This window comes from Ovis aries, chromosome 1, assembly GCF_016772045.2.
Source record: "Ovis aries strain OAR_USU_Benz2616 breed Rambouillet chromosome 1, ARS-UI_Ramb_v3.0, whole genome shotgun sequence".
Classification (NCBI taxonomy): domain Eukaryota; kingdom Metazoa; phylum Chordata; class Mammalia; order Artiodactyla; family Bovidae; genus Ovis; species Ovis aries.
In genome coordinates this window covers 202,179,173-202,201,810 of record NC_056054.1, presented here as the reverse complement: position 1 = coordinate 202,201,810, position 22,638 = coordinate 202,179,173, and the positions used below count along the sequence as shown (strand labels likewise).

Genomic DNA, 22,638 nt, shown 5'->3' with positions numbered 1-22,638 from the left:
CACCAAATTTAAGCCTTTGCTTTCCAATATTCATTCTGTATCTTTGTGCAAGTGCTCTTTTACAGCTCAACTCAGTTTAAAAAGATTTCATACCTAAAATACCCATGAAGGTTTCATTCTAATTAAGCCAAAGAGTAAGTCAAAAGTTTGAAAATCCCACTCACAAAAAAGCAAAATCTCTGAACTACTATTTTCCCCACCCTGTTTGAAAATAAAGAAGGGGGAAAAAGGAGGGGGAAAAAAAGTAAATTATTAATGATCTTATTATGACTTTAATTTTAATTAATTCATTCAAAAATAATTAATGAGCAGCTGTTTCCAATATTCAAGGCATTCAAGATGCAACAGTGGAAATAAAAAAATAAGACCAGACCTCATGGTACTTCAAATTTTTAAAATTCAAAAGACCAGCCCCCAAAATATACTTAGCTATTTTTTGGAAACTGATGACTGTTTAGATCCATCACAAACAAGGAGAGTCACTTAAAACCCTGAATTCCCAGATCCTGTATGGGTTACACAGATGACTTGCTAACTTTTTTTTGGAGTGAGGCATTTATTTCCAGTACAAATTTAAGGTGAATAAATGGAGAGATGCAATATTTGTAACTTTTTTCTGTGTCAGGCATGTTAATACATTGCTATATAAACTACATAGTAACATTAATTATTTAGTATTAGAATCCCATTTGACAACTGAAATTTAGGCTCTAAGATAAGATACTAGTAAGCAACATGGTTGGGGTCTAAATTCAGTCGATTTTGATTCCAAAGTCCATGTTCCACCCACCCCTTGATGAGCTGCGTTTTAAGCTCCAATAAATCCTAAGATCAAGAGCGTCTACAAAATTGCCTATAAGGGAAAAAAAATCTATTGAAACTATACTTTAACTCTAACAATTACTTCTAACTTAAATTTCAGTCTTGCATCAAGTAGCTGCTTTCAGAGTATCTCCACTTGCATATCTCATATGACATCAAACTCAATACATCCAAAACTTGATTTCCCTCTTAAAAGCTATTCTCCCCTCAAGATTCTTTTTACCACGGCATCACTTTTTCTATCACCTCACAATTCAATCAACTGACCTGTTACCAAGCTGTCCACTCCACTATGAGATGCGCATGCTCAGTAGCTTCAGTCGTGCCCCACTCTATGTGACCCTGTGGACCGCAGCCAGCCAGGCTCTTCTGTCCATGGGATTCTCCAGGCAACAATACTGCAGTGGGTTGCCATGCCCTTCTCCAGGGGATCTTCCTGACCCAGGGATTGAACCGGCATCTCTTAACGTCTACTTGCACTGGTGGACAGGTTCTTTACCACTAGCGCCACTTGGAAGCCCTCGCTCCATTATGCCTGACCATAAATGACTTGCTTAAAACGTTCTCCAAAACAAGTGCTTTACCTAACTTGGTGATCACTAAAGAGCTATTTCATTATGCACGTAAATTACAGAATAAAAAGATATATTTGAAAAATGCTAATTCCAATCGTCAGAGTAGTTTTTGTTTTTCATTTTTTTTAAAAGGTCCCTTAGGCAATTGGCAGTTTTCGTTTAGTCTGGCCTTAATGAGTATTTACCATACCTAGGGCCCAGAAACAGAATCCATACGGCCTTCAATTTCCCCAACTTAAATACCAGAAAGTGCAAGAGTCACCAAAACATTTCTCAAACATATTTAAAAACAAATTTTTTTCACCACCAAATTTTCCTACCAAGTACACTCTATGCTTTTAAAACTACATGTCTTATATCAGATGTTGGCTTATAAGCAGAACTCAAGTTCTTATTTTTAAAAAAGTTTGCTGGACATACAAGAACCGTATTTTCTTAGGAAATGGTTTAAACCATTATCTATAGTTTGCCTAGCGTTTAACTGGAGAAGAATTCTGACTGATGTGAAAACATGTTCCTCCAATTACATGAGAAAATAGAGGTTTATTTTTTTTCTAATGAATATGTACTCCGAAATACTATACAAACTTATGAGTGTCACATATTCAGCATATGGACATTCTGTATTTACCAAATGATTTTAGATGGCTAAATATAACAGAAACAAAATAAGATCACTACATAAGCACTATAGGGTACTCCATACAATGGAGAAAATATTTATTCCAGAAAAATAAACAGGATGGTTGCTCTGAGACCTAATTTTAGTTTTGAGCTTTCAAACAGCTATCTTCATTAGATAAGAGACATACAAGTTTATCCAGTTTATCAAGAGAAGTACTTTTCCCTCTCACTCACAGAGAACTTTAAGGGTAGGAGATACTAAACATAATGAAGTGTCCTCAACAATACTTTTGCAGAAGATGCAGATTTTCATGTGGCAGAAACTGCAAACTGGCAACCCACGAGCCAGATTAACCTGCTCTCTTCTCTGACTCTCACAGTGTCTCCACAATTTTTTCAATGGTTGAAAGTTTTAAATATTTAAAATAAGAACTCTGACTTTTGACTGTAGCTGACTAAAGCTATGCCTCCTATACCCCATTAGGCCTCTTATACTCCACAGAACCCCTCCATGCCACCACTTATGTCATTTACAGATATCTGAATGTGGACCCTCATAAATACAGTCTTAGAACAGTCTTACTATAAAACTTGAGTGCATAATATGGAATCATCAGTCTCTGAAGACCAGTCTATAGGAAGCCAGAGTGATAAAGCACAGGGGCATGGAGAAGAGCTCAGAGGGCAGTGTCCAGTCCTTCCTTCAAGACTGTGAGTACTGGGCCCAAGGGTCTTTGGCCACAGGTTAAGAAATCACTAAAATATATATATATATATATATATATATATTTTTTTAAGTAATACCTTGTATCTGAACAAGAATCCTACATGCTGGACTGACACTGAAGTGTGTGTGTGTGTTAGAATATAATGGCTCATGGCCCTTCTGATTTGCTGGGCATCCATTCTGAAAAGTGAAAGTGTTATTCTCTCAGTCCCGTCTGACTCTTACTACTCTATGGATTGTAGCCCACCGGGTTCCTCTGTCCACAGACTTCTCCAGGCAAGAATACGGGAGTGGGTAGCCAATTCCTTCCCTGGGGGATCTCCCCAACTCAGGGATCAAATCCGGGTCTCCCTCATTGTAGGTAGATTCTTTATTGTCTGAGCCACCAGGGAAGTCCAATTCTAATCAGGTGAAAGTATTCTGATGATCACCTCTGCGTTCATGGAACCCAAACATATAACAGATAGAAGTAGAACTGCTCTGCTTGAAAAAGGGATAGAAAGGCCATCCTGTTTGGACCTCCCAAAGTAGAAACTTGTTCTTGATGAATGAGTGGGTCCCATGTCACCAGACCCTTCACTCTTCAAAAGTCATTTGACACTAATGACTCTGCCAAGAGCTAGAGTACAACCATCGCCCAAGGAGCTCCCTGCAAAGTTCCTGAAGGGCAAACAATCTGTGCTGTTGATTGTAGAAAAATCCATAGATTTAGTAGTCTGGCATGCAGTTGGCAAAGCAAACATTTGTTACTAAAGCGAAAGTGACAGGAGATGGAAGGCCATGCCACAGGATTCAGAAGTAACGGAGGCAGAGTCCAAACTTCCTCAGGAGAGAGCTTTGCATCTGCTAGACCACCTGATCCAGGAATGAATGGACTCAAGGCCCAGAATTACACACTTATAGGGCAGATATTTCTGCAGCAAACCCCTCTTCTAAGCCAAATTTCAGACCAAACTCGAATATGTAAAACAGCAATGAATGCAGCTGTCTCCTGACTGAAAGGTGGGTAAGAAGCCAGAATCCCCCAGGTACATATGCCTACCCCCTCTTCCCATAAATTGGGCATCTCCTCAGAATCCTAAGGCTCTGTGGAACATACAGTTAAAAGCACTACTGTGGGGAATAAAATTTGTGGCTTGGGCCTGGAAATTTTTAAGGCAGGTATTAACACCTTGGGGCTTCCCTGATGGCTCAGTGGTAAAGAAACTGCCTGCCAACACAGGAGATGTGGGTTTGAGCCCTGGGCCGGGAAGATTCCCCCTGGAGGAAGAAATGGCAACCCACACCAGTATTCTTACCTGAAAAAAATCCCATGGACAGAGGAGCCTGGCAGGCTACACAGTCCACAGGGTGGCAAAGAGTGGGACGCAACGGAGCACACATGCACACATTAACACCTTGACCGTGATTATAATAAGTGAACCAAAGCCACAAATCACTTTCAGTATCAAGATGACTGTTTTGAAATCACTATTGAAACAGATACATACAGCAAATCATTAACACAAAAATCAATGAACCAAAGAGATAATTCTTCCCTGGCAAACCTCTTAAGATGTATAAAGAATTACATAAGAACCAGCCACCTGTGCTCAGTCCTTTATAACTCTTAACAGAATCCCTTTTAACTCATCTACTTCATACACCTAAATCCCAGTCTTCTTTTCAAATAATGGAGCCACCAGCACCTTTGTCATTTCAAATCTTTTGTGAAGGAAAAAAAAAAAATCTAAATTTAAAAAAATAAATTAGGCAACCAAAAAAAAAAAAAAAAAGAGAGAATATTAACCAATAGCAGTTTGTTCTTTACTCCTTAAAAGGAGATTAAATCCAACATTAAGAAAAAAAATCTGAATTTAAAATCTAGTTTCTAAAGACCCTTGATTTTCATCATCTTTAGCAGTGACACAATTCAGGGAGTTTTAAAGCAGTTAGTTTATAAATTCAGTGTCCACGATTTGAAGACATCACTATCAGTTTGAAGAGAAAAGGAAAAAGAGTGCAAAGACCATTTATGGTCTTTACAGTTATTTATGCATCCATATGTTTTTTCTTTCTGTTCTTCAGTGGTTGTTTTTGTTAATCTTTTTCTTTACAAAGAATAAATACAAATACATCTGGGGGAGGGGGAAGCAGCCTAAACGTTCAGCACTGAGAAATCCCTTTCCAAGTTTTCAACCCCTCACAAAAGCCTACAAGGACTGACCCCCACGACCACTGAGACCCCGGAGGAGCCGGTCTGTGGCACACTCCCAGGAAGCATGAGCCACAGAGCCCATACATTCCAGCATTTTGAGCAAGCACGCACACGCCTCCCCACTTCCAGTGAGGGGCACCAGGCTGGAGGCGGGCCGCACACCAGGCACCTTCCAGCCCTGGCCCAGCCATCCCCAAGGGCTCGGCCATCCCCAAGGAAATGTAAAAGGGAAGGAGAATTTGAGAGAGGGAGGAAGTGGCCAGTACAGGGCCTCAAAGAAAGACATGTAAAACCTTTTGTGGGTCAGACCAAACACATGCTCTGAGAGGTTTTAAAACGTCAAAGATCAACTTGTGTGAGACTCAGCCCTGCTACCACCCAGTGGAATCACTTAGCGTCCTACCCACCATCAGTACTAGTCTTTGCCACGTGCTCTGAAATTCCAGAAAGAGTGTACAAGCTGCACGACAAAGTTCTGTCATCTATGTTTCCATGGCTGCCTGTATACTTTCTCCCTTCCTCCTCTCTCCCCCTTCCTCATCCCACTTTCCCTCCTTCCTTTCCCTCTTTCCTTCTTCCATCCCTCTCTTCTTTCTCTCTTAATAATTGAAGAAGTTAAACTCTGTTTTTTTCACTGTCAAACTGTTTCATCATCTACCTCCAACTCTCATATAAAGATGCACAAACACTTTTACTCCAAAACCTTATCCACACAATGATGAGACAAAACATCCATTTTCCAAATATTCATTGTTAAAATCACAAAGGTCAGGAGGGACTAAAGTAAACAGTTTCCACATTAACAAAAACGATAAAGCCTATCCTCACATGAACTTTTTTGAAATATCCTCTATTTCATGAGTTGGTTTAAGGTTAAACCGTCCATGGAACCACCCCTCAGTGAAATATATTTTGCTTTATTTTCTAAGAGAAAGCACAAAAGTGAAGATATAAACATGGTATTGAAAATTTTTCTGATAATACTCGATTGATAAAAGCCATTATTTTTTCACCTCGTAATAAATTTTTTTCATAAAATTACATTCTTATCAAAAAAGCACCACCTGTATATCTAGAAAGCAGAATTCTTGTGTATCTCATTGCATTGGTAGTATAATTGTATTTCAAGTCCTATATACTTAAAAGTCACAAATGCATAACATATTTAAATCGTGTATCAAAAAGAACATACAACTCTTTCTACTCCCTGTGCTTCCACTGACTTTTTCATTGTCAAAAAGGTTTAAAATTTTTCCATGTTAGTAAGATGAAAACTTTATAGAAGACAATCTGCAAGAATACTGTATTTCCTTCTCCAAATCATAGATACTTTTAAAATATACAGATGAAAAATGAAAGCAGGCCACACTTTATGTAACACTCTAGGTCCTACACTGAAGAGTCTGAGTGTTTTTTTTCAGGATTTAAAAAAGGTATCTGAGTCAAAGGATATAAATACAGACCCTCTTTCCCCCTCCTCCCCACTGCACACACAGTATGCTTTTTGCACTTAACTTTCAGCCACAATGATTTTTAAAAAAAAATGTTTTTAATCTTTATGTAATGACTAATGCCTCTACTATAGGACTACCTCAGGAAAGTTTCTTCAAATTATGACCTAATACTTTTAGTTGCTTTTCAGTTACATTAAATTAAAACTATACTAAAGATAAGTCCTTTATCTTCCTCAGCATATCTGTTGTATACATGTAAATTCTGTCTCTAATTCTGATTTAGGAAATACATACAAAGTTACTCTATAACCTATACACACATGACAACTTCCTACTTCATTGCTAGGCTATTGTTACTGTATACAAATTAGATAAAGGTGAGCAAGGGAAAGACAGCCACTGCTTCTTTGAAGCAGGTTTGGGTGGGTAGAAAGAGGAGTTGCTGGGGAGTTAAAGTTTTACAGCCCTATCTGTGAAAGGTATGAAAATCAGACCTCTCTTCGCTGTATACAGTAAGATACGAAGAAGGCCTAGTCCAATGCCTAGCGCACCAACTACTCAGTATTAGTTACCTTCTTCCTTTTCCCCATCTTCTGAGTCAGGACTCCACATAACATGCAACACCCCACTCTGGACTCTACTAAGTTAAAGAAATGAAAAGCCTGAGGAGTTGGAAATCATCTTCCTTCATTTACTTTTTTCTTGGTAATTCCTTCCTCCCTCCACCACCACCACAAATACAATCGTGCACAAAAGTTAAAGGCAGCAAGAGGATAAACGCAGGTAAAGGTTACTGCTAAGGGGAAATGAACTGTTCTTCATATGTTAGTTATTTAGTATGTTTTTGAGTGATATATCATTAATGAGGAACTCAGGGACTTTACAGATGCTATTCTATTAACATTCATTTCACCCCCACAGGAAAGGCCAAAGGCCACAGTCTGTACAGAAAGAAAAGCAGAGAGAGACACCAAATATCAGGAAAGACTTGGCAGCTACCAGGAAAACACTTCAACCAAAAGCAGTCCTGCCCTCTAGCAATGGGTTGGCTGAAACCTGGGAAGAACCCACCCAAGTGATTCCTTGAGCCTGACTCTCCTTTACCATGTGGCACAGAGTCTTGACCAGACTGTATGGCTCAGCTGCTGAAATCTCTTTCTCAGCAATGTCCTGTTTCATAACACAAGGAATGCAACCACTGAAAAAAGCAATGTAACAACAACATCAAAATTCAACCTGCTTGGTTAGGCATATCCCACTTCTGTCTACGGGCAAGCATGGTGATGCTGCTAATAATGTTAAAATGACTTCTGTTTCTAATTTTTCCTACAAACTGTAACAAAGTACAGATCATTTTGGATTGAAAGAATAAGATCATCACAAAGGGTGATTCACAGACAAAATCTATATTTATATCTTTCCTTCACTCTTGAATGGCAACCTCTGAACTGATCAATAATAACACTTTCAGACAACTTTAATTAAACAACGTGAATGGAGATGAAGCACACTGGACTGAGAATCAGAAGTTCTAACCCTAGCTTTACTATTTAATAGCCATGTGACTTTAGGCAAATTATTAAATTTCTCTGTGACTGTTTTCTGATCTAAAAAATGGAATAATATTAACTGCTCTTCTTCAGATAATTATTCTTTAGAATAAATGAAATAATGTTTTGAAGAGCCTGGGATAATGTCAGTATTAAATGAATGGAAGATACAGGCACATAAATAAACATCTATCTAGTATTATTTACATGTCCATACATGGAATCATGAAATTACCTTTCTGATCACATTTAAAACAAAAATTAAAGTCTAAGCATTCCCCCCTAAGGCAAATCCTCACATACTGGTACATATTAATTATATAATAAGAAAAACCAAAAATATTCACATTGCAATGGTCCCAACAGATTTCCCTGGTCATTAGGTATAACATTTTCTTATAACATAGATAGATAAAAGAAAGTCTAAAACATGCATCAGAACTCTGAATTTTCATTTACTGGACTTACTGAAATACCTAGTTTATAAAATATTCCTGATAATAAGCAGAATGGGAAAATTCTAACCAGATCTTAACATTTTAAGAAATGAAGCATAGAATAAACAACCAAGAAATCCAAGAATAAACAAATAAAATGTATCTCCAAAATGTAAGCTTATTATTTAGTGAGAACCAGAGACTTGGAGAAGAAGCGTATCTATTAAATAGTAGTTATCACTTTGGACTTGACCGCCTGCTATTAATGCAAAAGTACCCATTTTCTCTGGATTATTCAACACCTCAACATGCCATCAAATGGTAAACCAAATTAAGGAGACAGTAATTACATTCTCCCTTCTCTTTGGAAGCCAAAGTAACAAAATCTGAATTTTCCTTTAAGAGAAAATAATTTTTCTTCACTATTTTATGGAAATACCAGACTAAAGTACATTATCAAAACAGGAAAAGAAAAACCTTAAAAATAATGCTCTGAGCACTCTGCAATTTTGCTGCCCAAAATAGAACCCATACAGTCTATGCCACCAAATGAAAATTACAAGTTTGTAAGCATGAAGTCAAATTATAAAGTAAAAGGTCTTTAAAAATATTTTAATAATGATAACTGAAATACTGTTATATTTACTGGTAGGTGTTTGCTCTTTATTTGCTATTATGTTTTCTTCAATGACAGTGTTTTGAATGACTTTCCAAACTAATTTGAGCTTGAATTTGAGCGTAAAAAGGAAAAATCTTGAATAATAAATTATTTGGACATGTTTTGTTAAACAGAACTGTCCCATTCTTCAAATTAAGAAGCTAATCATAACTTTTAAGAAATTATGCTTCTGACTAAAATTTTTAGAAAATTAGTTTAAAAACTGGCTTAGCCAACCCCAACCCTCTCTTCTCCAATACCAAATGACACTGAAGACATTTTGGTGATATTTAAATTGAATTTTTAAAAACATAATTTTGAAATCTACAATTCAACTTTTTAAAAGCCTCCAAAGAAACCAGTTCAATACCATGCTTCTTCTAATGAAACTGATTCTCTCAGAGTACTTTTGTTACACAAAAAAATACATTGCCTTCCACAGTATAGAATTTCTAAATGAAAATACATATTCAAATCTTAAATTTTCTACAGAATATCAAAGCCTACACAGAATCACTTGCTAACTCTCTTACTGAGATGGGACGTCTGAGCAAAAGTGAAGGGGAGAATATTTTGCAGCATGCTCACTGAAGAAGCCACTACAGGTGACTGTGCCCTGGCTTCCACAAGGTTAACCCCCTGCAAGAGCTATGGATCATGCAAGCACACAGCACTGCACTTGACTACATTTACCATAAGGTTCAAACACCTAAGCATTTTCCTGTGCCTTGTCAGGAATGAAGAGTAGAACATTTGTTGCTCAATTAAAGATTTCTTCTTCTTCCCTCTTGATACCATCTCTGTCTGAAACTACTGTCTCCCATAAAACACACACACACACCCATGTGCACACACCCCACTGAATCACAGAGATGATACACTTAAACTCAAATAATGTCCTGTGACAATGCTGATCAATTGCTCATCTACTTTTGAGGATTTCACTAGCAGACTTAGAAGAGTGATTCAGCAATAAACAGCAAATATGTAGAAAGTTTAAAGTATCAAATATGTATAAATAGTTCTTACAGAAATCTGATTTTCATAGCTTTATTAACTTTTAATAAATGTGCTCAAATTGCCATCCTGTATGTACATTTCAATGTAATTTACATTCACCCATTAAAAATTGGAACAACTGCACAAAATAAAAACACTTACTCAAAATAATAGTGAAATGTTGATTTTGATATCTATTGGTTCTAAATCTTCAGTGTCCTTTAAAATTTTTCTTTCTAAAGAAAATATATTGTACCTTAGATCATTACATATAAAAGGTGTTATACAAATATTAATCTTCTCTCATCTTCTCTATGTAAATGATAATCTCAGGTTAACATAACAAGAAAACAAAATTCTGAGACCATCCCTTACCAGTCTCTTATATCCAGTCATAAGTACAAAGAAACACTATTATTTAAGAAAACACAATTTGGCAAATGTATTACATATCACAAAATCGTCTTTTAGAACTAATGTTTATGTCTTTAGCTATTTAGCACTTTTATAAATCAGTACAATATAATTTAAAATTGATATAAATTTGGCAAATTGGAAAATCAAGCAGTATATAAATCTGTTTTGATTTGTAGTTTTCAATGGTTTTTAATATTTAACCAAATAATGTAAAAATATTAAATGACCAGTCTTTTAAAAACACAAACTAGAATTTTAAACCTGAATTATCAAGTAATTTTTTCTTTATTGCTTCTATTTTAATTTCAATACTTATCTCGCAAAGGTCACAGAAATGCATAATTTTATATGGCATAACCTAGAACTGTATGAAAAAATTACTAGCCTTTTTTTAAAATGAGAAGCTAAATGTCGAACTCAAAAACAAATCACAAGTAACCTTTGCGTCTTATATGTATATATAAAATATATATTTTTTATATACATTACACACATGTAATCTATACAATTAAATCCAGGCATTAACTTCTAATTCAACAAATTTTTGAAATGAAATAGGGTAACATGTGATTTTAACCTAATGAAGTCTTTTCTATTGCTACAAAATTAAAAATTGATCCATCAAAAGCCTTTGTTGCAGGGAGGGCTTGAGGTTGGGTGGTTGGTTTTTTTTTCTTTTTGGTATTTAATTCAACTAAACACAATGTAGTACATACAAGCAAAATACAATTGAGATACTGTTTTCTTTAACATTCCTATAGGAGACCAAATTCATTTGCATTGGAGAGAACACAATTACTGATTTTTAACTCATGAAAGACAAATTCATAGCTTTTTCCTACACTACCTCATAGTATTCTCACCATCTCAGTGAAAGCATGTCTAGCACCACTTAGTTACTTCCTAGAAGTGGGCAGAAATTGCATTTTTAAAAGTTTTGTTTCTCACAGAATCATTCAACTTTAGTTACAAAGCACATTCAGGTTAGCATAAGTCTTAGCTCAAAACAATTTATGTAATATGTGTGTGTGTTTGTGTGCATGTGTGTAGATACAAACAGCATATAAATTTTTTTAAACTAAACTCTCGTCAACATCAAAAATGAAATTTCTATCAAGGAAATTTCCACAACTTTTAAAACCCTTTGCAGTTTTTTTCTTCTTTAAGAAATCTTTGATTCCTATATACTACCAAGAAATATGAACAGACAAAACAGAATCGAAGATTTTTATTCAACAGAGCCCGAAGCCAACTTAGAAAGTTAAGAAAAATAGATGGTTTGTACATGGTTTACTTTACAGTAATTTACATTTAATAAGAATGAAGCACATGTGGCAAAAGAAAAGAGTTTTCTACTTCTGAGTGACCCTGAGAAAATAATAGTATCTAGTCTGTCCACAATAACAGCTCATATAAAATGATGCTAGAATGATATTTAACAAAAGATCCAACTGGTAAGCAAATGGCATGCCAATATTTTCATAACTTAAGATAAAAAACATCCCCTCCCAAGTATCATTAGCTTTAAAAAACTCTATCTGGAATGTAGATATTAAAAGTGATTCTTGAGAACAGAAAGAAATCAGAACAATATAAAGAAAAGGAGCACTCAATTGCAGAATGGTTCTTTAAGTAAGCAAGCAATGAGGATGAACTGTTTTCTTCACATTTTCACTTCTACCAACACAAAAACCACATATAGAACTGACCTGACGCCGACAAATGTACTTTTAACTTGTTAATTTTCATGGAAGTGCAACAAAAGAACACCAAAATAGTCACCATATAACATAAAAGCTTTGGTTTCAAATGTCACAGTACCCTGTTTTTGAGAGTCCCCACCGTGGTGGAGCCCTGTACATGAGCACACACAGCTGCCTCCTCCCAGGAGTCTGAGCTCAGTACACAATACCAGTCATTAGTTATCTCTCCTTTAGCCTGCAGTACCAGTAACTAATTTCTGCATTTTAAACTAATAAAGGAAAGGAAAAAAAGATTCGAGCCATCCAATCAGAAATGAAGCAACCCTCTACAGCAGCAGCTTATGCATACATTTGGTATGTCAGACATCTTCAGTGTAGTGAATCACACACAGCGCATTTTAATCTACCTCCTAGGTATTTCATATCACCCACAATGTTCAAAGAAATCATGTCCCAATAGAGCTGTAAAAGTCCTAGATTGCTCTTTAATTAATACTAAAAATTTGGGACAAGCTTTTAATTCTAAACTCTTATATAAACACAACAAAATCATTTAAATAACCCTCCAGCTAACAGCAAATAACCTCTGCGTTTTGAAAGAAAAAAGTTAAAAAGTAGCATACTTGTGACAAGTTTCAAGAGATGTTAATAACTTTAGATAAACTAGTATTTCACTTACATTGCCACATTAAATAATGTTCTTTGCAACATGAAATGAGACGCCAACTAACCAAAGTTAAAATTCTACTGATTTTTCACTAACTATAACCCTAAAAGAGAACTCAAAACTATACAGTCAATAGAATTAGATATTTACAGAAATACAACCCATCAAATATTTTGGGTGGTTCTTTTAAACCTTGTTCAATATATTCATCCAATATTCAAATGTTATGAGTAATTCTAACTTACAATAAATAGTTAATGTATCAGAAAGCTTGAAGTTAGATTTATCAAGCCAAAAAAAATTTTTTTTAAGTATACAAATTTAAAATTCTTAATTGAAAAACCTATCAGTTGCGCATTACATCTCTTCCTAGCGAGAAGTAGCTTAATGTTACACATGAAACTGCAAATCATAACTTTTGTGTCTTTTTTTAAAGGTATTAAGTATAGTTTTCTGATATGCCACTGGAATCATTGGTAAACAAAAGATATTTTGTTGCCTAGTTAAAACATACCTGGAAATTTGCACACATTTTTAGAAACCCCTCAACAAAACATCTATGTGTTTAAAAATTAGGATAGTTTGTTTTAAAATCTATTCAATTCTGGCAAAAATCAAGTAAATGGTTACACTGTTGAGAATTACAAATTGTAAAGGTGGTAAGTCACAGACTTCACTTAGAGTCTCCAATTCAGCTACTTAATGACTAATGGTGAAGAAATGTATGTGAATGGGATATAAACTAAGTTACGACACATAGGAGAAAAAAATTCTAGAATGAGTAATAAAGGGCCCAAATTTAAAGTCCACAATAAGCTTTAAACAAAGATGTTCTCCCTCAATCTCTCCTCATAGACATTCTCATGTAAGCAAATCACTGTGGAGAAAACCAACCTCCACAAAACTTCTTACTTCTTCATTAATAACAGTGCACTTAAATATAATTATAAATTTCACAGTTGTATTTGTTTAGCCTCAAATGTATCTTAAAAGCAACAACAACAACAAAACGCTCAGAAGCAATATCCAGTAGTCTCAGTGACTTAAAAAGTCTGGCTTTTAACCGCCATCCAATCCAAACAACCTTCTTGTTTAAAGCGCTATGTAAAATATCGACCTTTAACTGAATTATTTTATTATTCAACATTTAAGCTATCTAAAAAAGAAAGCTAATTAATCGCGGAGTTTAGTTAAGCAATTTAGCTGACACAGTAAATATTTACTCTTAACATCTCACAGGAAGTCTTGACAAGCATTTGCTGCCATTGTGCTGGGGGTTAGGGTGGGAGTGGGGGGGGGGAGGCAAGTTTTCATAAACAACTTAAATGGTCCCAGCAAATTTAACACAGCTAGTGTTCGTCACCCCCACCCCCAATAGGCACCAGATATTTTTCCAAGTACAGTAAACACCTTATATAATGAAAGTAAAAAATGTAACTTTCTAAACTATTTTATCTCCACTGACAAAACAAACAAAAGCCTCTTAAAAACTATACAAGCACATTAAAAATAAAACTGAATGTATTTTTATTTATATGTGAGACCAATCACAAAAAAACTAAGCAAAATATATTTACCTGAGCTTTTTGGAGACTGAGTAATCAACTTCCATGATTTTCCCATGCAATTCCACTTTACCTTTAAAACAGAAATTAAAGCACTCAGAACCTTGCTGTGATCAAATCGGCGGGGGTCTAGGAGGGGCACGCACAGAACTCCATGCTCCGGTTCCGCCTTCGGGCGCCCTCCAGGGGTCTCCTACCCGGCTCGAACTGGGCAAACTTGCTTCCCAGTGGGAAAAAAAGGTGGGCGCCGCATTTCGCCTCCTTCCTCAGGGACGAGGTGGGAAGGGTGCAAGCCCGGATCCCGACCCCAGGTAGAGCTGTGGGTGGCATTACCGGAAAAACAAATTTAATAAAGAGCGGCGCCAATTTGAAAGGATGAGCTCATTTGAAACTCAAGCTGCAGGGCTGGCGCGGCCCCGCTCCTCTCCGGGCCCCCACCTCTCCATTCCGCTAACCCGGGCCCCAAAGGCCCCGCTGCGCTCCCCTCCCTGCCCTCTTCTCCCGGTGGCCCCGGAGAGATGCGCCGAAGCCCCCCGGGGTCCGCTTCGGCGAGAGTCGGGTCCCCGCCGGCTTCTGAGCACCTTGGCCTCGCCGCCGCCCCGCCCCCACCCCGCGCGCCGGTGGGGAAGGGGCCGCGGCCCCGGGCTGAGGCTCGGGGGGCGCAGGCTCGTGGCCTGGGGGCGAGCGCGGCTCCGAGCGGTGCGTGTGCGAGAGGAGAGTTGGTGAGTGCGCGCGCGCGCGAGTGTGTGTGTGTGTCGCTCTCCGTCTCCCGTCTGGGCTCCAGCGCTCTCGCGGGCCCCCCGGTCGCCTCTTTCTCGGTCCTCAGCCCGGGCCCCCACCGAGTTGAGACAGGGCACCTCGTAAAAAGGTGCTTCTGGCCGAGCGGGAGGCGGGGGGACAGGCGGCGGAAAGCCCCTAGCCCCGAGTTCTTCTCAATAAAATCGGACAAAAAATTCAGAGAAAAATAGGAGCGCTTGAGACGAGCGAGAAGGGAGTGAGGTTCGGGAGAGGACCGAGAGAGATGTGCCGTCGTGCAAGGGCTGGGGTCGGGGGACTCCCCGAAATCTCGAAGGGGATCGTCAGGGTGGCGCCGAGGGGGTGCCGAAAGTGGGGGGCCGCGGGGCGACCTGGGGCGGGGGGCTTGAAAGGAGAGTGCGGCTCAGGGGACGCCAGAGGGCGAGAAGTCCTGGGCACGAGGCACGGGAAGGGGTAAGGTCCGGTCAAGGGAGGAGATGGAGGGGTTTATTTTTGGGGGGGGTCCCTGACAAAGGGGGTGACGGGAAGGTCAGGGAAGAAGGGGAGACGGGGGGGCTCTCTAAAGATGGGGGTGGGGGAACTCTGGAGAGCAGCTCGGGGAGCCGGGAAACTGGGGGTCCCCGGGAGAGCCAGCGAGCCTCGGGAACCCTCGAGGCGGCACGGGGGTCGCCCCAGGGCTGCGGCTGGGAGGGCAAGGGGTGAGTGCGGAGCTGGGGGGGGAGGGGAGCGGGCCGTCCCAGGAGCGGGCCGGCGGTGAGAGTTGAAGGTCTGGTGCGTGGAAGTGAACGTGAACGCCGGAGCCCCCGCCGGGCGCCGCCCGCAGGGCTCGGCCTCCCTCCGGGCGCCGTCCCGGCCTGAGCAGGGCGAGGCGGGGGGAGGGGGACAGCGCCGACTGCTCACCCGAAAGGGTCTCGATGGCGCGGATGGCCCAGTTCTGGTCGGGGTAGTCCACGAAGGCGTAGCCGGACTTGAGCAGGACCTGTCCCGCCAGGGGCAGCTTCCTGTCCCCGAAGAGCTGCCGGAGGTCGTCGGCGGTGACGGCGGGGCTCAGGTTCCCGATGTAAAGCTTGTTCATCATACGTCTCTTCCCCGAGAGCCCGCGGCTCCCCCGGCCCGGTACCCGGCGCTCCTCGCCTCCTCCGCTGCCCTCGTCTCCCCTGCTCCTCCTCCGCCCCCCCTCCCCGCCCTCCGCCCGCCCGCCACCCACCCCCACCCTCAGCCTGGCTCCCCCCACCGCGGCCGGCCGGGCCCGCCCGGGGGCAGAGGCGGAGGCGGGGACTCCGTGCGGCTGCCTCCTCGGGGCAGAGTCCCGGGCCGGGCGGCGGCGCGCGGACAAAGCGCTCTCTCTGCCTCCCTCTCTCTCCCTCTCTCTCCCTCTCAAGGCGGTGGCGGGAGGAGGAGCAGCGGCGGGCGGCGGCAGCGCACCCCGCGTGTGTCTGTGTGAGAGTTTGTACGGGCGTGTGCGCAGCCTAGAGTGAGCGAGCGAGCGAGCGCCCCCTCCCCGCCCCGCGCCGCTGCGCCCCTCGCCTCGCGCCCCCCGCGCTCCGAGCGCTGCGCGCTGGCTACCCCGGCTTCTGCCCCGCGCCGGGCGGGCGGAAGCGGGTTGCGGCCCGGGGCTGGGGCTCCCGGACGCCAGAACCCCGGGGCGGGCGCGGCGCGGAGGCCGGGCGAGCGGCGGGGCGGGGAAGGCGCGCCGCGGGCGCGGGTGGGAGTGCGCGACGGGGAGCGGCTGCAGCCGCAGGGCGTGGGAGGGCGAGGGGCTGCGGGAGAGAGTGGAGGGGGGTGTGCGCAAGGTGGACCGGATGTGAGGGCGCGGCTGCCGGGCCGGCGGGAAGGTGTGTCTCGGAGGTGAGAAGCGAGGGCAGGCTGGGAGACCACAACTTTCGCGGCGAGTTGGCCGAGTCCGGTTCCCCGCGCGTTCTCCGGCAGAGCGCTCGCTCGGAGACCCGCTCCCCGCCCGGCTCTCCAGGGCGACCGGGCGGCGCGTGTGGTCGAGGGAGCGCGGACGGGAGTCTGGACGCTTGGGGGCCCGGGACTGGCCGGGCCCGTACGAACCTTGCACCCCGGGAAGTTGCTCCAGCCCCGGGCCTCAGTTTCCCAGACGGCGAGGGGAGAAGGCAGGCCAAAGCGGAGCCACGTCCCCTCCGCCCGCACCCGGTGCGCCCGGAACCCCGCGGCCGGCGGCAGCCTGACGTTGGCAGCTGCTCTCTATTCTGGGAAGTGCCTAGGGCTTCCCGAGCGGCCGCTGCGAAGCCAGGTGGCGGGTGGGGAGGGGGCAGGGGCTGCAGCCGGGAGGACCGACGCTCGCTGCCATGCTTCGAGGCCGGGTTCAGTCCCCCTCAACTCCCGCTGGGATGGTGGGAGGCGAGGGTGACTGGAAGCGGAGGCACTCAGGCGGTGGAGGAGTTCCCCAAGCTTTGGGAAGGGCCGGGAAAGAGGTCCTTCCAAGCGGAGGAAACAACGTGACCGACGGAAGAGGCCGGGTTGGGATGAGAGCAGCCCGAGTCGAGGGGCTACGGAAGGAGCCAGACAGACTAGAGACCGTTTGCTCGTTCCGGGGCCCGCCTGGAAGTCTGATGGTTAGAACCTGGTCCCAGTCAGGAAATGAAATTCTACAGAAAAGAAAAAAAAAATTGGCAGGATTCGGAGGCGAAGGGGCGAATAGACGATTCCAAGATCGGCATTACTGGGGGCCTTGGGAGAGGCGATGGTTTGACCAAAGAAATGTGCATTTTTAAAAATTTATGTTGAGAACGTTAAGGGTTTCCTGATGGAGAAACCACAAATGTAGGGATAGTCTCCTGGCTGGGTCGTGAAGTACTGTCTTTCTCAAGATCTCCTGTTGACCAAGTGGATGGGAAGGCAGCACGGCTTCTTAAACAAAAACAAAACCAAAAAAACTCGTTCCCTGGACCCTTCCTTTGAAGACTGACTGTGAGCCTGAATTTTGTGTTTTCCTTAAGTAATCCCAGGTGATTGTTGTCTGGGAAACACCGCCGGTGAAGGCCTTTTTGGATTAGGATGCAAACCTCAGCTGTGTGACCCCTATGTAAGAGTTCCAGCAAGTCTGAGCCTAGATTTCTTCAACCGTGAAGAGAGGATGCAGGGACCAACTCTTGGCTGTTGTGAAGGCTACACAAAGGATAACTGAATAGTGTGAAGACAGTGGACACACACTTAATGCTTGTTTCTTTTCTTTCCCCTGGAACTCCCAAGCTTTAAAATACTTCCTTGTGGGGAAACATCTCTTTAAATAGTTGTCTTGAGTAGAAAATGTAGTCTTTCTCACCTAGGTATCTGCAGTTATTTGAATTATGGCTTTGGTCTCAAATATTTATATATTTCCTCTTTCTAGAAAAGGAACTGGATTTTACCGCTCCTGGAGTTAGGAATGGACTTTGCTATTGTTTCTCAAACTAATGGATAAGTTAGGTATGGATGCTTCCCTACTAAAATGTAGTGGAGAATCACAAATGAAAACTCCTGTGTGTGTAGAAATCTCAGCAGACTAGAAATTAATGATCATCTGATTAGTTACACAAATATCCCTAATTGGTATCATCACCTTCATGCTATTTGCTTTATTTTACTTCCAGTATTTCAAAACTGCCCTTTCTAAAAGAGAAACAAGAGTGGCAGGGATAATTGGTCTCTTAAAGGTTAGTAAAACTTTTGTTGTATAATATTTTCAGACATTGTGAATTCCTTGGACCTACTGCAAACCTGCAAACAATGTAGCATGGATTCTATAGTGGGTAGCAAGTATCTAAAGATTCTTCTGCATTTTGTTATTTTCCGTAAGTGCTCTCAGGTGATTCTTGTCTAGGACCCACTGGCAGGTAGAAGGACTTTTCCTATTAGGATTAGGACCTCTCAGCTGCATGTCCTGTAGTGTTCCAGCATCTCTGAGCCTAAGTTTCATTATCCACAAAGACAGGATAAAGCAACCAACTCTTGGCTGTTGTGAAGGCTACACAAAGGATAATAGCAAGTATCTATAGAGGTGGCTTCTGATGAACTTTTTAACCCTGTTTCATGAGATCACTTTCATTTTTTTTTCTGAAAAATAACTGGTCTTTGCTATAATTTGTGTGTTCTGTCTTGCTGGTGATTTGTAGGCATGGTGCTAGAGAAGAGCTTGAATGGTAAGTGTGGTGGGGGATGTGTTGCCACCACACCTCTGATTTGTATCACCTGCAGTTCGTTATCCTACAAGGTAGAGTTGCTTTTTCATATGATGGAGAAGGGAACAGCCTCTGAATGCAAAACGGAAATCCAAAAGTCATTGCGAACAAAATTCGTTTTCTACCTGTTTTCTCCGAGTTCCCGTAGCTCCTCCCTTCCCAGAGAGATGAACTGGAGACTGATCCGGGCTGAATTTAAGCTTAATAAGCAAAGATTTTATGAATGTTTCACTGAGGTCAGAAGTTCGGAGAAATTCTTATATTAGGCATATTACTTCTAAGAGTATGTATTGAACTTTGCCTCAAGAATTTCAAAACAGTAACAGATCCCCGTGGTTTTCCAGTAGTTCTTTTGGGCAGGATGGCGGTAAGGTGGTTAGGATAAGATTTCTTAATGTCACTTTGCAGGCAGGAAAACTGAGGCCTACAAAAATAGACTTTTTATTCATCGTCATACTGAGAGCTTGAAACATGATTAGCAAACAAATATTAGCCTAACAAAGAGCTCATGAAGTATTAAGGTTTCGTCTGGACTTTCATGACAAATATTTTGTTCATGGATAGAGCATCTTCTTTATAGCATCACTGTGATGGTCTTGACCTTTGAAGTCTTTAAAAAAAATAGCCACAGTGGAAATGTGTTTGTTCAACTAATGTTGGAGATGACTATGGCCAACGGTTCTAGGTAATCCAAGGATTTGGAAGAGAAAAGGAAGCCTCTTGGCTGGAAGGCTGGTGGATTGCTGGAGGAAATTCAGTGTTTGATAATACAGTTTTGGTGGGGTCAGCACCTGCCTGCTTGTTGGGAATGGTTTGGTGATGGGGAAACATTGTTTAGATACTTTCTGCTGAGTTGGCAGAAGAGAAATTGTTTGACCTTAGTTGAGTTAATCCACCTCTCTGAACTTCAAATTCCTCATTTGTAAAATAGCCCAGCCTACTTTTTCACCATAAACTCTAGCTCCCCTGTCCTTTTCATAGTTTCCAAATCCTGGGCCATTTCAAAGCTCTGCTCCTTTGTGCATACTGCTCCCTTTCCCTGGACTGTGTTTCTTCCCTTGATTTTCTCCTCTGCCTTGACCCCAGGATACACATAACACTGCCTTTATACAGATAAAAAAGTCTAGCGGTGATACCCCTGAGGTGTACATTTTAAACAGGTGGATTTTATGGTTCATGAATTACATATCAACTGTAAAAAATTGTATGAGAAAAAAAGTCTTTATGAGATCTTAGTTTTTCATCCTATCACTGGGATCAAACCTGGCACATAATAGGAACCTAAAAGGTAATATTTGTTGCATAAACAGTTATCTGAGATTTGCTGTAAGGATTAAGTAAAAATGCATTAACATGGTACCTATCTTGCACAGCACTTGACATATAGCAGGGAGAAATGTTCACTTTCACCTCTTACTGAATTCATTCATTTATTCATGGCGTTACACAGTCTTAGGCACTAAGAATCCAGAAATGGATAAATATCCTGCTCAAGGAGTTTATCATCGTGGAAGAAGCAGATGTATAAACAGATTACAGTCTGGCATTAGAGATGCCCTAGAAGACTGTGAGCATAGAGGAGAGACCATCTCATTCAGCCTAAGGTCAGAGAGGGAATCACCATGGAAGAATGGAAGTTGGAAATATATTTTGAAGGATAAGTAGGGATTTTCGAGGAATGGGAGAGGAATTGTGTTCTAGATAGAAGGAATAACATATGCAAGTCACAGAGACAGAAAAGCATCTGCTCCACACCTAAAGTCAAATACTGATTTAGAAGAAGTTTGAGAAAAGAACAGAGAAAATAATGCCAGAAAAACAACAGAAATTAGAAACTTCCAGAATTAACTACATGGAACTCCAGATTGAAGGGGTTTACTGAAGTCCCAGCACAAAAGATCCAGAACAAAATCACGCTGTAAAACTTAGGACCCACTCAAATTATGAAAGCATCTGTGAGTAAAGAGGTCACATAAAAAGGATTTGGAAAGAGAATGGAAATGTATTTCTAAAACAAAGGACTCTAGGAGGCAGTAGAGCAATGCCTTCAAAACCTAACTGAAATGATTTCCAGTCTAGAATTCTAAACCTAGTTAGACCATCAGTTGAAAAGACATGCAAAGATTCAGACATGCCTCCATTTGAGGGGAAGCTACTGAAGGTTAAGTGCCAGCAACACCGTGAAAGAGGAAGACATGGGGTTTGGGAAATAAGGAATCCAACCCAAGAGACTGAAGAGAAAATCCAGAATGCCAGCAATGCTGCAATCAGAGAGCAATCAACATAGGCTGGAGCAAGAAAACTGGTGGATTGGAAAGTGAGGACTTCAAGGAACAAAGAATGGAACTCATGTATGAAAGAAAGTGTGTTAGTAACTCTTTTGTGACCCATGGACTGTAGCCTTTGTCCATGAAATTCTCTGGGCAAGAATACTAGAGTGGGTTGCCATTTCCATCTCCAGTGAGTACATAGTAATAATTTCTGATAGAATGGCAGGCACATTGGAGTATTTGGAAAAAATCACACGTATATGGAAAACTAGGTAAATGGAAAAACAAGGAAATCATTAACTCTAGGAAAATGCATGGTCATACTAGAAAGGATCAGTGGTCATAGGCTCAACAATGAAAATATTTGTACAGTCATAATTTAAACACACTGTATTATCCAGACTGCAAAAGAGAACTTAAGAATCAATCAGAAAAAGACAGCCATTAAGAAAATAGGAAGGAACATGAATGAGCTAATTCAAAGAAGCTCAAATGAACAGTAAGCTCAACTCATGAGTAACTGGGAGAAATTAAAACTTTTCACAAATAACAAACTGACAAAAGATGTAAAATGATGAGACAAGGTGAAGGTTAGGAGCAGCAGAAACAACCATCCACTGCTGGCAAGAGTATACATTGATACAATTACTCAGAAGAACAGTTTGTCAATATCTAGTAAAACTGAAGATATAGGCCCTTGGCAGTCCCTGGCAATCATTCTTCTAGATGGCTTTCTCTTATATCATCTCTCTTCACACTCCAGTGCTCTTCATCTGCTATAGATCTCAGCAGGTAACCTTGCTTTTTACTTCACTGAGAAAATAGAAATAATCAGAAGAGCACTTCAACAAATCCCCAGTATGTCTGTCTACATACCTGCACCCATGCCCATAGATTCTGCCTTCTCTCCTGTTACCATGGATGACTGTGCACAAAGAGGGAAAGACTGATGACTTCCAAGAAAATGAACAAATGTGCATGTCCTTTGACCAAGCAATTTCTCCTCTGAAGAACCATGTGCCAACAAGGAAAT

General features: G+C 41.5%; 1 protein-coding gene across 7 annotated transcripts in view; it reads right to left on the bottom strand.

The window, feature by feature from the left end:
* The window catches only part of IGF2BP2 (insulin like growth factor 2 mRNA binding protein 2), a 163,778-nt gene extending 147,468 nt beyond the window's left edge, over positions 1–16,310 (bottom strand). For 5 of the 7 annotated variants that reach the window (XM_042233496.2, XM_060419649.1, XM_042233519.2 and 2 more), the window contains exons 1-2: positions 14,542–15,924; positions 14,408–14,468 (exon numbers count right to left, since the gene is read on the bottom strand). In XM_042233496.2, coding sequence (XP_042089430.1) covers positions 14,408–14,468; positions 14,542–14,725 — 245 coding nt within the window. In that variant the 5' untranslated portion in view covers positions 14,726–15,924. Of the gene's footprint in view, positions 1–14,407; positions 14,469–14,541; positions 15,925–16,051 lie in introns of those variants that run through there. The other 2 variants (XM_004003071.5, XM_015092510.3) reach the window with 1 other exon arrangement.
* Positions 16,311–22,638: the final 6,328 nt, after the last annotated feature.